Below are 15,859 nucleotides of genomic sequence, written 5' to 3'. Positions count from 1 at the left end.
TCACGTGGGAACCCTTCATCGAGACCAGCACCTGCTGTCTCCTGTGTGAAGAGTTCCGGCCCGAAATATTGACAACTCCTTTTCTCCCACTGAAGCTGCCCGCACATACACCCACCATAAACCCTACCAGAGGCATCTGCCCATATACACACATACACGCACACACACACACACGCATACACACACAAGACCCCTTCCATGTGTCTCCCCCCCCCCCAGGGGAGGCCAGTACCTGCTTGGCTCGCTCCTCCTGTTGGATCAGGATGGCCGCCTGCTGTTGTGCCAGCTTCAGCCTCTCCTCTTCAGAAAGGGTGGATGGGTCCATCCCGGCCATGTGCATGCGTTGGGCCATGCTCGGCGGGACCACCCCCATGGGGAAGCCCATCTGCATGCCAGGACGGTGGCCTATGCGGGTCAGTCCCATCGAGCGTGGGGGAATCTGTATCCCGGTTATCTGTGGGAGGTGGGGGAAGTGGGGGGGAATGGAAAATGAAAGACGGCAGTCAAGACGGCATCTATCCCTGGTTGAAACTGACCAACACCACCACCTTCCTCCTCTCCCACAAAGATCAACCAACCATCATCCATCAACATTCAGAATCAACATGGAGCAGAATAAAGTCTCTTCCAACCCTTTGATTCCAAGCCATACATTCCCCACCTTTCTGGGGTGGCCAACCTTTTAATTTTTTATTTAGACATACAGCATAGTAACAGGCCATTTCGGCCCATGAGTACGTACCGGGGATTAATTGGGCAGTATGGACGCATGGGCCAAAACGGTCTGTTTCTGTGCTGTATGTCTAAATTAAAAATTAAGAGGTTGGACACTGTTGCATTGTTCCATTCATCTGGTACTGTCTGGAGTTTGCACGTTCTCCCCGTACCTGCATGGGTTTCTTCCGGATGCTCTGGTTTCCTCTTGACGTTCAAAACATACGGGTTGGTTGAGGTTAATTGCTGTAATTGTGTGACACGGGCTTGTGGTCCAGAAGGGCCTGTTACCATGCTGCACATCTTTTCAAAAAAGCTACAGTTGCTAGAAACTTGAGTGGACAAAGATTTGCTGGAGGAACTTGAGTCGGATAGCATCCGTGGATGGTGATGGTCTTGATGAAGGGTTCACATCCAAAATGTTGACTGACCTAATGAACTTCTCTACCAATTAATTTTCTACAATCAACTTTGCTACATGCATTTCAGGTCACACCACCCCCCCTCCATGCAGAAGAGACTTCCCAGGGAGAAAGTGCAAACTCCATATAGGCAGCGCCAGAGGTCGGGATCGAACTGGAGCCGACTGCGATGCAGCAGCTGCATCGCTGTTTCACCCAGGTTTCACAGCTCAGAAACAGGCCCTTTGGCCCTTCTAGTATGTGCCAAACCATTATTCTACCTAGTCCCACTGACCTGCACCCAGTCCATATCACTCCATTCCTCTCCCGTCCATGTAGCTGCCCAATATGTTCTTAAATGTCAAAATTGAGCCTGTGGGTACCAATTCAGCTCATTCCAAACTCCCACCACTCTCTGAATAAAGAAAATGCCCCTAACGTTGCCTTCAACCTTTCCCCTTTCACACTTAACCGATTTGTATCTCACCTACCCTTAGTGGAAAAAGCCAACCTGCATTTTACTGTTTCTATATGCATTATAATTTTAAATACCTCTATCAAATCTCCCCTCATTCCTCTGTCCTCCAGGGAGATAAAGTCCTAACCTATTTAACCTCCGTTCCTGAAGTCTGGGCAACATCCTAGTAAATCGTCTCTGCCCTCTTTCCATCTTATTGATCTTTTCTTGTAGGTAGGTGACCAAAACTGCAAACAATTCTCCAAATTTGGCTTCACCAATGTCTTGTACAACTTTACCATAACATCCCAACTCCTCTACTCAACACTTTGATTTATGAAAGGTCTCATTACGATCCCAACTACCTGTGACACCACTTTCAGGGAATTATGTATCTGGACCCCCGCATCCCTCCATTCTATCTCACTCTTCAGTGTCCTTCCGCTTACTTTTGTTTGTCATTCCATTCAGCCCATCGAGTCTGCCCTGACATTCCATCATGAGCTGATCCATTCTCCCACTCCCTGGCCTTGTCCACATAACCCTTGATGCCCCGACTACTCAGATACTGATCAATCTCTGCTTTAAATACAGCCAATGGCCCGGCTTCCACAGACTCACCACTCTCTACCTGAAGAAATTCATCTGCATCTTGGTTTTAAATGTACACTCCTCACTCCTGAAGTTGTGCCCTCTTGTCCATAACTCCCCTACCCACAGGAAAGAACTTTGCCACATCACCAGTGCCTTAGAGAGCCTCAACATCACATCCTTGCTCTGTATCCTATTCCTCTCGACATGAATGCCAACATTGCATTCACCGCCCACTCAAGGTGGAGGTCAAAGGGCAGGACTCCCAAGTCCCCTTGCACCTCCAAATTTTGACCACTACTGTCAGTTATTCCTTGGTGTGGGTGACTAAGCAGAAGGAGGAAAGGTGGATTGATGGGCTTATGGGAGAGAAGAATTTGCGATGGGAAAGAGGGGGCAGGGAACTGTTGGATCTGCTCTGCTTTGGAATGGTGAGTGAAAGGGATCGTAAATTCCATTTCCTGCAGCACCCTTCAGTCCTCCATGTTGTTCTGACCTAAAACCCTTCCGACCTCATAACCCTCTATTTTTCTTCCAGCTAAGAGTCTCTTAAATTTCCCCGAATGTTCCAGCTTCCACCACCACCCTTGGCAAGGCATTACAGGCCCCCGCAACTCTCTGTGTGAAAAAAAGTATACCTTTGACATCTCCCCTACACTTCCCTCCCTTCACTTTGTACAGTTGTCCTCTGGTGTTTGCTATTCCCGCCCTGGGAAACAGGCGCTGGCTGTCCACCCTATCTCTCATAATCTTATAGGCTTCTATTAATACTCTTCTCATCCTTCTTTGTTCCAAAGATAAAAGTCCCAGGTTTGCCTTGCCTCATAAGACACATAAGGCAACATCCTGGTGAATCTCCTCTGCCCCCTCTCCACAGCTTCCACATCCTCCCTGTAATGAGGTGACCGAAACTGAACACAATACTCCAAGTGGGGTCTCACCAGAAATTTGTAGAGATGCAACATGACCTCTCGGCTCTTGAACTCAATCCCCCGACTAATGAAGCCCAGTGTCCCATCTGCCTTCTTAACTATCCTATCAACCTGCATGGGAATCATTATGGACCTGATGGTCTTCATCTCGCATAACCAGCAAATAGAGTATACATCTCCCTCTGGACAGCTGCTCAGATACTTGGGCTCCGCTTTGTCTCAAGAAGCCTCAGATTTCTCCCCAAGCAGTACATCAAAATTCAATGGCATTCCTTTTCTCCACAATCCCCCACCGCCCCATCACCTGTCCAGCCAGGAGGGGCATTGGGTGCCCCTTGTCCAGCTCATCTTTACGCACGGGTCGCTTCAGGACTGTCCCAGTCTGTAACAGAAGAGGATGTAGTCAGGTGTTGGGCTAAAGATGTGCTCCCCTCTGCCGAGGAGAGGGAGATTGTTTCATTGAGCACCTTGACTTTGCCCTCTGCAATAGCGGGGATCTCCCAGTGGCCACCCATTCCAATTCCAATTCCCCGCCCCATTCCCTCGCTGACGTGTCTGTCCATGGGTCTCAAGCACTGCCAGACTGAGACCACCCACAAATTGGAGGAGCAAAGCCTTGTATTCTGTCTGGGCCCCCTCCAAACGGATGGCATTAACATCGACCTCTCTGGCTTCTGTCAGACACCCCTCTTCCCAATTTTTCCCTATGTCTCCTCTCTATGTCTCTCTCTTTTCCCAGTCTTAGAGAGCTAAAACAAACACCTCTCCCCAAACAATTCTCACCTTCCCTCTCCTCTCTTATCATGTCCAGTAACACCTTTTGCCTATTGGTCTGTATTCCTCCCCCTGCCCTTCTCCCCCAGCTTGTTAATTCAGGGGCCTGTCTACTTTTTACTCAAGCCTTGAAGGGCTCAGGCCCAAAGGGTCGGTTTTCTTTCTTTAGCTCCCGTGAACGCTGCGAGATCAGCTGAGTTCTCCCAGCATCTCTGAATTTTCATTCGGAATAACTCAACTGACCTGCATGACCGGTTGAGAGCACAGAGCCTTCTCAGGCTGAACAGGCACCTCTGCAAGGAACTAAATGACCACAGCAAGCTCGCTGTCGTAGGCAACTTACTGAAGATGATTCAGAAAAATCACCCCCCAAATCACTTGACTGAAGCAGTCACTGTTGCAACGTTGAGTTAATTTGCCCAACACGCTACATCTGGAGTCAGCAAAAGTGCTGGAGAAACCCAGCAGGACATGCAGACATCTATGGAAAGCAACGTTTCGAGCCCAAGCCCTTCGACAGGTAAATACTGCCTCATTCTTCCCATGGATACTGTGTAACCTGCTGAGTTTCTCCAGCACCTTTGTGTACTGTACTAGACCCCTGCACCTGCAGACTTTTGCAGTCTCTCTTAATTGTCTGAGTTAACTGGAGTGAAACACAAAAGTCTGCGGACACTGTGATTGTAGTAACAACGTAGAAATACTGGAGGAAATCAGCAGATCTCAATGCGTCCATAGGGAGTCAAGCTGCATAACTGACGTTTCAGGGCTGAGCCCTTCAAGGCACGAGTAAAAAGCAGGCAGGCTCCTGAATTAGAAGGCTGGGAAGAATGGGCGGGGGAGGAGTACAGACCGATAAACAAGAGGTGTTAACTGGATATGGATGGGATGGGAGAAAGGGAAGGTGACTGGGGATTGGCTCTGTGATAGCAGCCCAAGAGGAAAGGAGACATAGGGAAAGATGGGGGTTGGGGTGGGGTGGGGGAAGATGGGAAAGGGGGCTAATGAAAACCAGAAAGGTTGATGTTAGTGCCACCCGTTTGGAGGGTGCCCAGAGTTAACCAGAAAATCCCCACAATCAATAATGTTATAATAGACAATAGACAGTAGGTGCTGGAGTAGGCCAATTGGCCGTCGAGCCAGCACTGCCATTTTTCAGATCATGGCTGATCATTCTCTGTCAGTGTCAAATCCTAGCCTTATCCCCATAACCCTTAACGCCCATGCCCACAAGAGCCTTATCCAACTCCCCCTTTGAACATATCCAGAGAATTTGCCCCTACCACCCTCTGCGGCAAAGCATTCCACAGATCCACACTTCTCTGGGTAAAAAAATTTCTCCTCATCTTCATCCTAAAGGGCCTCCCCTATACTCTTAAACTATGCCCTCTAGTCCTTGTCTCTCCCAACATTGGGAACATATAATCCGATTGCACCATGTCTACCACCTTGACAACCTTATATACCTAATCATATCTTCCCTTATCCCTCTAAACTCCATCGCATATAAGCCCAGTCTTTCTAACCTTTCAGCGTCTGTCAATCCCACCATCCTGGGAACCAACCTTGTAAATCTGCGCTGCACTCCCTCTATAGCTAGTATGTCCTTCCTCAAATATGGGGACCAGAACTCGACGCAATATTCCAGGTGAGGTCTCACCAGGGCCCTGTGCAACTGAAGGAGGGCATCTCTGCTCCCATACTCCAACCCCCTTTTTATGAAAGCCAACATGCCCTTTGCCTTCTTCACAGCTTGCTGAACCTGTATGCTAGCTTTCAGTGACTAGCATACAAGTCCACCCAGATCCCTTTGCACTACCCCAATCCCAAGCTTGAGTCCATTTAAATAATACTCTGCTCCCTTATTACTGCCTCCAATGTGATCAAACATTCAACATTTGATTGAAAAGCAAGCATCAGTCAGATCATTGGAGATACCCAGGCTCTTAGAATCTTGAGAAAGCAGTGAGCGGTTGGTCTGTGAAAGTCTTCACTTCAAACCACAAAACAAATTTCCAGGACCACCCACCGTAAATCAGGACAAGTACCTTTATTGCTTATTAGCTGCTTGGCAGTGCCTCTTGTTACAATGGTGTTTTCAGGCTTGGCAAAGCAATAAAGGTATAAATGCACTGAAATGCTGGAAACAACTCAGCTCGTCTTTTCAGCGTACATAGGAGATAAAGATTATATTGCCAACATTTCGGAAGAAGGGCTCAAGCCTGAGACATCGGCAATATATAGAGGAAACAGCATTCTCTGGTCCTCAATGTAAAAAATGCAGAAACACATCCAGGCAAGTGTCTGGAATTCAAGCCACCAGTAGCCGCAATTAACCTCAAAAAAAATCAAGGAAAATAAATTTTAAAATTAAAATAAATTAAGAATAATAGGGTTTTAAATTGTTAAAGTCAAGGTTCACTGAAGTAAGAGGTTGAGAACGGCTGGTTTAAGGCAGACTCTGAAGAGAGCAGTATCACACTGAAAACTTTCTGGCCAGAGCTCTGAGCCCAAACTCCTTCCCAACAGAATCACATTTAACTCCTGGCCATCTTCCCTCCACACTCCCAGTTCTGACACAGAAGGCCAACCTGAAATGTCAACAGTCGTTTCGCCCCTCCTCTGATGCAGAGCATCAGATGCCACCTGCTCCCTGCAGTTTTACCCAAACCCCATTAAGCCCCACGTCAGCAGTCTTGTTCTCTCAGTGTTATCCCAGTCCGCGTTGGTGTCTGGCGCTGGCGTTATTCTGCGTTTCCCCCGATTTGAGAAGGAAAGGTTATTGACATATCTTTCTCAGAGGGTGACCTCTCCAGCATGGCATGCACCATTGCAGCGATGTGCATTGTGGAATCATTCACCTGTAAACTGTAGTTTTTCAGTCGTTCGATGAGCTCTTCTCGCACACCTTCCAAAAGAAAGATTCAAGGCGTTACAATGAATGTAAAGAAATAGGCCTATAATTGACACCAGCCCCTTTCCACCATTGAGATCTCTCTTGCTTTTATCAACTGTCTCACTGAAACCATCAAGACTTAACTCATTGACAACTCCACAATCTGCAGCAATAGGCAATACAAATGTTTTAAATTAAGTAATATTCACAACACAGTAGAAGCCAATTCAACCCAGTTAACCTACATTTTGAAGGGTGGGAGGAAATCGGGAGGGCCCAGAAGAACCCACGCAGACATGGGGAGAACGTGCAAACTCCTTGCAGAGATGGCCAGATTCGCTTGAGTTGTAAAGGTGATCGCTGCACCAACCCTCACGTTAATGCCATCCGCGGGGGGGGGGGGGGGGGGGGGGGTAACGGGATGCACCGAAGGGGTCCCCGTCCGTGACGTTGGTTCAGGACGCCAATGGTTCGGACTGGACTCCGTGAGGCGAATCCACGGTCACCCTAGGGATGGACTCTCTTGCTGTCCTCTGTCTGACTACGAAGAGGCGCTAAATCTGTCCACCTTGCACCAGGTAACAAGAAATTTCATGCAATATGACACTGCTTTATTACTATTTCTATAAATTGAACCTTGATCCTTCAAATCATCACCTGTAATTCATAATTTCATCTATTTATTTTCAATTATTCATTCATTTACTGTTTCCCTTGCAAACTAAGTCGGTGGGCCCTGGAGACATGCTCCTCCATCCTATGGCAGGGACGCCGGGCGGGCTCCGGGTACTGCTAGGCCCCAAGCCCGAGTGTCTCCCCCACTTTCCCCCTCCCTTCTCCGACACCCGTACCTTGCGGCGAGAAGCCGATGTCGTTGAGCTTGGCCTGGAGTTCGGCGATGCTCCATGTCCCCAGTTCGGGCCCGTCCCCACCGGACGACGCATCCGCCATCTTGCTCGGCACACACACACGGAGGCAAATGTCGCTGCCGCCTCAACCAAACTCCGCTGTGCCAAAGGTCCCGCCCTCCCCCGATCCTATTGGTTCTCTGGCTCCCACTGAACGACGCTCCTCCGCTTTGATTGGTGAAAGGGCGCCATCAACCCTCCGATCACGCTAGGTTGTCGCCGGCTGTCAATCAACACTTGAAACGCAGGCCGCAGGACTTTGGATCTCGAACTACATTTCCCAAATTGCATCACAGCCCCTCCTGGCCTTAAGCTTCTTTCAACAGGGCTGTCTGTCACCACCCAAATAATAATGACGACTTTTTTTGATAACAGTAAAACCCTTCTTTATTTCCTTTTCGTTTATATTGTTAATCCAAAGTATTTAAAATCCTCAGGAGTCAACCTTTAACCTAAAATGGCGGCGCCCAGTGTGTCAAAGGCCTAGGTCTGTAATTCCGGGTTACTTTTAACTGTGAGTGCTTTTCCTGGGAACTTTTCTGCTCTTTAGGACGGACCACCTTATTTGGGGGGGGGGGGTCTGAACCTTCTAAGGGGGTGTGGGGGTGAACCTTCTAGGGGGATGACTGAACCTTCTTGGGGGGGGGGGGTGTGCATCTTCTAAGGGAGGGTGTACACCGGCTATGGGGATGTCTGAACCTTCTTGGGGGGCTGTGCAATTTTTGGGGGGTCTGAACCTTCTTGGGGGGGTCTGAACCTTCTTGGGGGGGTGTGTGCACCTCCTGAATAATTATTGAACTTAAGACACTGCCTTACTTTCTGTGAACTATTATTGTTATTACTACTTTATTTTATTTTTATAGTAATGCTGTAAAATGGTTATAATATGTATGTTTGCTCTATGACGCTGCCACAAAACACAGAATTTCATGACAATAAATCCTGATTTTGACAGAATAAATAAAAATAGTGCAAGAAAAGGTGAGGCCATGTCTGTGGTTCATTGACCATTCAGGATTCTTATGGCGGAGGGGAAGAAGCTGTCCTTGTGTCGCTGGGTGCTCGTCTAAAGGCTTCCATACCTTTTTCCCAAAGGTAGCAGAGTGAAGAGGGCACGACCTGGGAGATGGCATCCTTGAGGATGGAGGCTGGTTTCTGAAGCCATCACCTCTTGGCACTGTCTTCGATGGAGTGAAGTCTGGTGCCTGTGATGTCGTAGGCCGAGTTCACAACCCTCTGGATTTTTTTTCCCCTGTCCTGATAGCCAGAATGTTCTCCTCGGTACATCTGTAGAAGTTTTCGAGAGTCTTCGGTGATGGGCCGAACCTCCTCAGACTCTTCACAAACTATAGCTGCTGAGATTTCTAGTTATTTGGTATCGTGGAAAGCATTATGACTGGTTGCATCGCTCGCTGGAATACAAGTGGCAATGCACAGAACAGGGTAAGGCTACAGACGGTTGTGAACTCAGCCACTGCCATCATGGGCATCAGTCTTCACTCCATCAAGGACATCTAAAAGAGGCAGTGTTATTTCCTGCCTTGTGCATTGGCCCCGCCATACCAGACAGTCAGAATGCTCTCCATGTACACCTTTGATGACCTACCAAATCTCTGTCCTAGCTGTTCAACATTCAAAATACTTTTATGAGGTTCCCCCCCCCACCACCCCCAACCCTTTCATTCTTCTGAATGCCAAGAAGCACAGTCCAAGAGTTCCTCATGTGCTGATCTCAATATTCCAGGAATTGTTGCTGCGAATATTTACCTTCTCTTCCTCCCGTGGAGGTGCAATGTCCAAACTCTCCAGGGTGACAAAAGCCGTGAAGAAGGTGGACCTCGGGAATGTGATCCGCGCCATCGTGCACTCTGGTCAGGCAGCCCCGGGGCCACCGCTTGGCCCCATCCTCGGTCAGGTAAGGACCCTCCTGGCTTGGGTAGTCAGCCCCCTTTTTTAAAATGGTTACTCCCTGGTTCGATTTAGCCCTTTGCTTCTCCTGCTGCCTGCCCATCCAAGCTCATAAATCCCCTGACTGTGGATCCTGGCCTCAACCACCTGTCCACCAGATCTCCCAATGCCCTGATCGCAGACTCTCTCCTAGACCCCACCCATCCAAGCTCCTGACGTCCCAAACGTAGACTCTCCTAGAACCCACCCATCTGAGCTCCTGATGCCTTGAACACAGACTCTCTCCTAGACTCCGGCCACCCACCCATCTGAGCTCCTGACGCCTCGAACGCAGACTCTCTCCTAGACCTCAGCCGCCCACCCATCCGAGCTCCTAGACCCCGGCCGCCCAGCCATCCGACCTCCCAATGCCTCAGACGACACAGATACTTAACGCGGTCAAAAGTATGACCCATGTAAAAGCTGACCCCCCCACCCAAATTTAACCCAAAAAAATTGGTCCAGAAAAATCCAACTATTCCACAAGAATATATGGTAGGAGCAAAATAGGCCATTCAGCCCATCGAGTCTACCCCACCATTTAATCATGAGCTGATCCATTTCCCCACCCAGCCCCTCTGCCCAACCTTCACCCCATAACCTTTGATGCCCCGGCTAATCAAGAACCTGTTACTCTCTGTCTAAAATAATGCTGAGGGGATCTTGGTGCAGGGAGCACGTTCCCTCATTGGAGATTTGAAGACCAGGGATCACGGCTTAAAACGTTGCAGAAAATAATGAGGGGTGTTAGACAGAGAAAGCAGGCCTTTCCTCACTTTTTTTTTCACACATATCAACCAAAATACATACAAACATTTTCCTCTTAAATATACACAGTGATATTTTCTCCCCTTTTTTTCCCCCTTACCTTCCCACCCCCCTCCAAAACCAATAAACATTCAACATATACAATGAAACCATTAAACAATGTCATTTCACAATGAAAAATAAACAAGAAAAATGTGTCATCTACTTTTACACACTGGATCAAGTCATTTTGTCTTCTTATCATTTTAGGGGGTGGAGGTCCGAGACAAGCCCTCTCTGTTATGTTCCATGTACGGTTCCCAAATTTGTTCAAATAATGTGATTTTATTTTTTAAATTGTATGTTATTTTTTCCAATGGAATATATTTATTCATTTCCATGTACCACTGCTGTACTCTCAGGCTCTCTTCCATTTTCCAAGTTGACATTATACATTCTTTTGCTGCAGCTGAGGCTATCATAATAAATCTTTTTTGCACTTCATCCAGTTTGAGGCTTAATTCCTTACTTCTTATATTACTTAGAAGAAAAATCTCTGGATTTTTTGGTATGATATTTTTTGTGATTTTATTTAATACCTGATTTAGATCTTTCCAAAACATTTTCACTTTCTCACATGCCCAAATTGCATGTACTGTTGTTCCCATTTCCTTCTTACAGCAAAAACATCTATCTGATAATGTTGGATCCCATTCTTTTAACTTCTGGGGCGTGATATATAACCTGTGTAACCAATTATACTGTATCATGCGTAACCTTGTGTTTATTATATTCTTCATAGTTCCAGAACATAACTTTTCCCATGTTTTTTTTTAATCTTTATGTTTAAATCTTTTTCCCACTTTTGTTTGGGTTTATAGCTTATTTCATCATTTTCCTTCTCTTGCAGCTTGATGTACATGTTCATTATAATTTTTTTTATTATCATTGTGTCTGTAATCACATATTCAAAGCTGCTTCCTTCTGGTAATCTCAGTCTTTTTCCCAATTTATCCTTTAAGTAGGCTTTCAATTGATGGTATGCAAACATTGTACCATGAGTTATTCCATATTTGTACTTCATTTATTCAATTATTTCCCAAAAAACAATTTTCTATTCTTTTAATTCCTTTTCTCTCCCATTCTCTAAAGCAGGGGTGTCAAACTCAAATTCACAGAGGGCCAAAATTAAAAACTTGGACTAAGTCGTGGGCCAAACTAAATATTTATTGAAAATTTTCAACAACATCTGCATGTTTTCTCTTCTTTCAACATATGTAATGTTAAACTTTTTCTTATTAAAATAAATGTTTAATAATAGTTTTGGATAAACTCTTTCCAGAAGAAGCATTAACAAATGAGAAATAAAATATTCAATCAATAATATTTCTCTATAGCCTTTAAGCTCCTTTTAAATGTATTTTTTTTCACAAGCCAACAAGTCAAAAAAATAACAACTTGCTTCAATGAAAATCCAATCTTTCAACTATGAACAGTCCAAAGTGAACCAAAGAAAATATTAATCCAAGCTTAGCTTGCTACACTGTGATTTACTCTGATGCACCTGGGTCTGAACCAGATACTTGGCATCTCTTCTTAGATGCAAGTTCATCAAACTCTGGGGTCAGAGTTTTCCTCCCACCTGTCTTGAAAGGTCCTGTTTTCTGTCTTTCGTTTGGCCATTTTTCGTAAGGGGTTTATGTGAGTTCGGCGACAGGTCACAGATGCCAATGAAAGTAAAGAGAGGAGGTGGGGGCGATTAGCAGGCTGACGGGCCGGTGCCAATGCATTTTCAAAGCATTCTGGGATTTGTAGTATTAGGTGTGCATGCGCTATACTGGCGCGGCAGCCAGTGGGCCAGCTCTAATACATATTTGATATGATCTTGCGGGCCAAATATAATTATATCACAGGCCAAATTTGGCCCGCGGGCCTGAGTTTGACATGTGTGCTCTAAAGGAAAGGTTATTGTAAAAGGGATTAGCTGATGTTGCGTCAATATTAATTTTGGTATTTGGTAATTTGTTTTTTTCCTTTCTAAGTGAATCTTCTTCCATATATTGAGTAAATGATGCAATACTGGTGAGCTTTTATATCGTACCAGCTTTTCATCCCACTTATAAAGTATATGTTCCGGTATCTTCTCCCCTATTTTATTTAGCTCTATCTTAGTGCAATCTGGTTTTTCCCTTGTCTGATAAAAATCTGATAAATAGCTTAATGGTGCTGCTCTATAATAATTGTTAAAGTTTGGTAACTGCAAACCACCTTGGTTGTACCTCTCTGTTAATTTATCTAATTCTATCCTCAGTTTCCCCCCCTTTCCATAAAAATTTCCTTATAATTCTCTTTAGTTCATTAAAGAATTTATCTGTTAAGGGAATTGGTAATGATTGAAATAGGTATTGTATCCTTGGGAAGACATTCATTTTAATGCAATTTACCCTCCCTATCAACGTTAGTGGTAAATCTTTCCAATGTTCTAAGTCTTCCTGCAATTTCTCTGTTAGTGGCTGATAATTTAATTTGTACAAGTGGCTTAAATTATTATCTAACCTAATACGGAGGTATCAGATTGCTTATGTTTGCCATTTAAATGCTGATTCTTTTTTAAATTCTGTATAATCCGCATTACTCATTGGCATCACTTCACTTTTATTTGCGTTGATCTTGTACCCCGATATTTCTCCATACTCCTTCAATTTCTTTTTAAATTTTTTATTTTTCACACCATAAACCACATTGACCATGATACATACATTTTCCTTTTCAAATATATAGTGTCATTTTCTCCCCACCCTCCCTCCTCCCATCCCACCCTCCCTACCTCCCCTCCCATCCATTTAAAGTACAAAATCTAAGATACAAGAAACCAGTCAAACAATGTTGTCATTCAATAAAAATAAACAAGAAATTCCATTGAGTCAATCCTTTTCATTTCCTTCTCCTTTCGTTAATTTAGGTAGTGAATGTCCCCAATAGGTTTTCTCTATTGTGTTTCATGTAAGGCTCCCATATTTGTTCAAATATTTCAATATTATTTCTTAAACTATATGTTATTTCTTCTAATGGAATACATTTATTCATTTCTATATACCATTGTTGTATTTTCAAATTACCTTCCAATTTCCAGGTTGACATAATACATTTTTTTGCTACGGCTAGAGCTATCTTAACAAATCTTTTTTGTGCACCATCCAAATCAATTCCAAATTCTTTATTTTTTATGTTACTTAGGAGGAAGATCTCTGGATTTTTTGGTATATTGTTTTCTGTAATTTTATTTAATATCTGGTTTAGATCTTCCCAAAATTTTTCTACTTTCTCACATGTCCAGATTGCATGAATTGTTGTTCCCATTTCTTTTTTACATCGAAAACATCTGTCAGATACTGTTGGGTCCCATTTATTTAACTTTTGAGGTGTAATGTATAGCCTGTGTATCCACTTATATTGTATCATACGTAACCTCGTATTTATTGCATTTCTCATCGTTCCAGAACATAACTTCTCCCATGTTTCCTTTTTTATCTTTATATTTAAATCTTGTTCCCATTTTTGTTTAGTTTTACCATTTGTTTCCTCATTCTCCTTTTCTTGCAGTTTAATATACATATTTGTTATAAATCTTTTGATTATCATTCTATCTGTAATCACATATTCAAAGTTACTTCCCTCTGGTAACCTCAGACTGCTTCCTAATTTGTCCTTCAAGTAGGATCTCAATTGGTAATATTCCAGCACTGTATCTTGAGTTATATTGTATTTATCTTTCATTTGTTCAAAGGATAATAATCTATTTCCTGAAAAACAATTTTCTATTCTTTTGATCCCTTTTTTCTTCCATTCTCTAAAGGAAAGGTTATCTATTGTAAAAGGGAGTAACTGATATTAGTTTTGGTAATTGGTAAATTGTTTTATTCCTTTCTACATGAATCTTCTTCCAAATATTGAGTAGATGATGTAATACTGGAGAACTCCAACGTTGTACCAATTTTTCATCCCATTTATATAATATGTGTTCAGGTATCTTTTCCCCTATTTTATCTAGTTCTAATCTAGTCCAATCTGGCTTTTCCCTTGTTTGATAAAAATCTGATAGGTATCTTAATTGTGCGGCTCTATAATAATTTTTAAAATTTGGCAGTTGTAAGCCTCCTTGTTTATACCATTCTGTTAATTTATCTAGTGCTATCCTTGGTTTCCCCCCTCTCCATAAAAATTTCCTTATTATTTTCTTTAACTCCTTGAAGAATTTCTCTGTCAGTTGTATTGGCAATGCCTGAAATAAGTATAATATCCTTGGAAAAATGTTCATTTTAATACAGTTTATCCTTCCTATTAGTGTTAGTGATAAATCTTTCCAATGCTCTAAATCGTCCTGTAATTTTTTCATTAGTGGATAATAATTGAGTTTATATAGTTGGCCGAGATTTTTGTTTATTTGTACACCTAGGTATCTTATTGCTTGCATTTGCCATCTAAATGGTGATTCCTTCTTAAATTTTGAGAAATCCGCATTATTCATAGGCATTGCTTCACTTTTATTTACGTTTATCTTGTAACCCAACACTTCTCCATATTCCTTCAATTTCTTATATAATTCTTTTATTGATAGTTTTGTTCTGTTAAGTATACTATAACATCATCCGCAAATAAACTGATTTTATATTCCTTGTCTTTTATTTTTATCCCTTTTATATTATTTTCTGTTCTTATCAATTCTGCTAGTGGTTTTATAGCTAACGCGAACAATAAGGGTGATAGTGGGCATCCCGGCCGTGTTGACCTGCTTAAGTTAAATTGCTTTGATATATATCCATTTACTGTCACTTTCACCAATGGCCCCTTATATAATGCTTTAATCCAATTAATATACTTCTCTGGTAAACTGAATTTTTGCAATACTTTGAATAAATAATTCCATTCTACTCTGTCAAAAGCCTTCTCTGCGTCTAAAGCAACTGCTACTGTTGGCGCTTTACTCCCTTCTAATGCATGAATTAAGTTAATAAATTTACAAATATTGTCTGTTGTGTGTCTTTTTTTAATAAATCCAGTTTGGTCTAGATTTACCATTTTAGGTACATACTCTGCTAATCTGTTTGCTAATAGCTTAGCTATTATCTTATAATCCGTTGTCATACCCACACTCCTGTTCAGCTCCGAATCATGGGTCCTCTACCGGCATCACCTACGGCTCCTAGAACGCTTCCACCAGCGTTGTCTCCGCTCCATCCTCAACATTCATTGCAGTGCTTTCATCCCTAACGTCGAAGTACTCGAGATGGCAGAGGTCGACAGCATCGAGTCCACACTGCTGAAGATCCAGCTGCACTGGGTGGGTCACGTCTCCAGAATGGAGGACCATCGCCTTCCCAAGATCGTGTTATATGGCGAGCTCTCCACTGGCCTCCGTGACAGAGGTGCACCAAAGAAAAGGTACAAGGACTGCCTAAAGAAATCTCTTGGTACCTGCCACATTGACCACC

The 15,859-nt window shown here is 43.6% G+C and overlaps 2 protein-coding genes across 3 annotated transcripts in view; one reads left to right on the top strand and one right to left on the bottom strand.

Moving 5' to 3' along the window:
• Positions 1-7,760, bottom strand: part of sf3b2 (splicing factor 3b, subunit 2) — a 52,679-nt gene extending 44,919 nt beyond the window's left edge. Inside the window, exons 1-4 of the mRNA XM_069894121.1 lie at positions 7,617-7,760; positions 6,731-6,777; positions 3,400-3,477; positions 233-454 (exon numbers count right to left, since the gene is read on the bottom strand). Coding sequence (XP_069750222.1) covers positions 233-454; positions 3,400-3,477; positions 6,731-6,777; positions 7,617-7,716 — 447 coding nt within the window. The 5' untranslated portion in view covers positions 7,717-7,760. The remainder of the gene's footprint in view (positions 1-232; positions 455-3,399; positions 3,478-6,730; positions 6,778-7,616) is intronic.
• A 189-nt stretch (positions 7,761-7,949) lies between these two features.
• Positions 7,950-15,859, top strand: part of mrpl11 (mitochondrial ribosomal protein L11) — a 32,496-nt gene continuing 24,586 nt past the window's right edge. Inside the window, exons 1-2 of one of the 2 annotated variants that reach the window (XM_069894153.1) lie at positions 7,950-8,160; positions 9,418-9,588. In XM_069894153.1, the coding sequence (XP_069750254.1) occupies positions 9,466-9,588 (123 nt within the window). In that variant the 5' untranslated portion in view covers positions 7,950-8,160; positions 9,418-9,465. Of the gene's footprint in view, positions 8,188-9,417; positions 9,589-15,859 lie in introns of both variants that reach the window. The other variant, XM_069894151.1, reaches the window with a different exon arrangement.

Source organism: Narcine bancroftii, chromosome 8 (assembly GCF_036971445.1).
Source record: "Narcine bancroftii isolate sNarBan1 chromosome 8, sNarBan1.hap1, whole genome shotgun sequence".
In the NCBI taxonomy this organism is placed as follows: Eukaryota; Metazoa; Chordata; class Chondrichthyes; order Torpediniformes; family Narcinidae; genus Narcine; species Narcine bancroftii.
The sequence above is the reverse complement of the archived record's forward strand: the minus strand, read 5'-3'. Positions and strand labels throughout refer to the sequence as shown.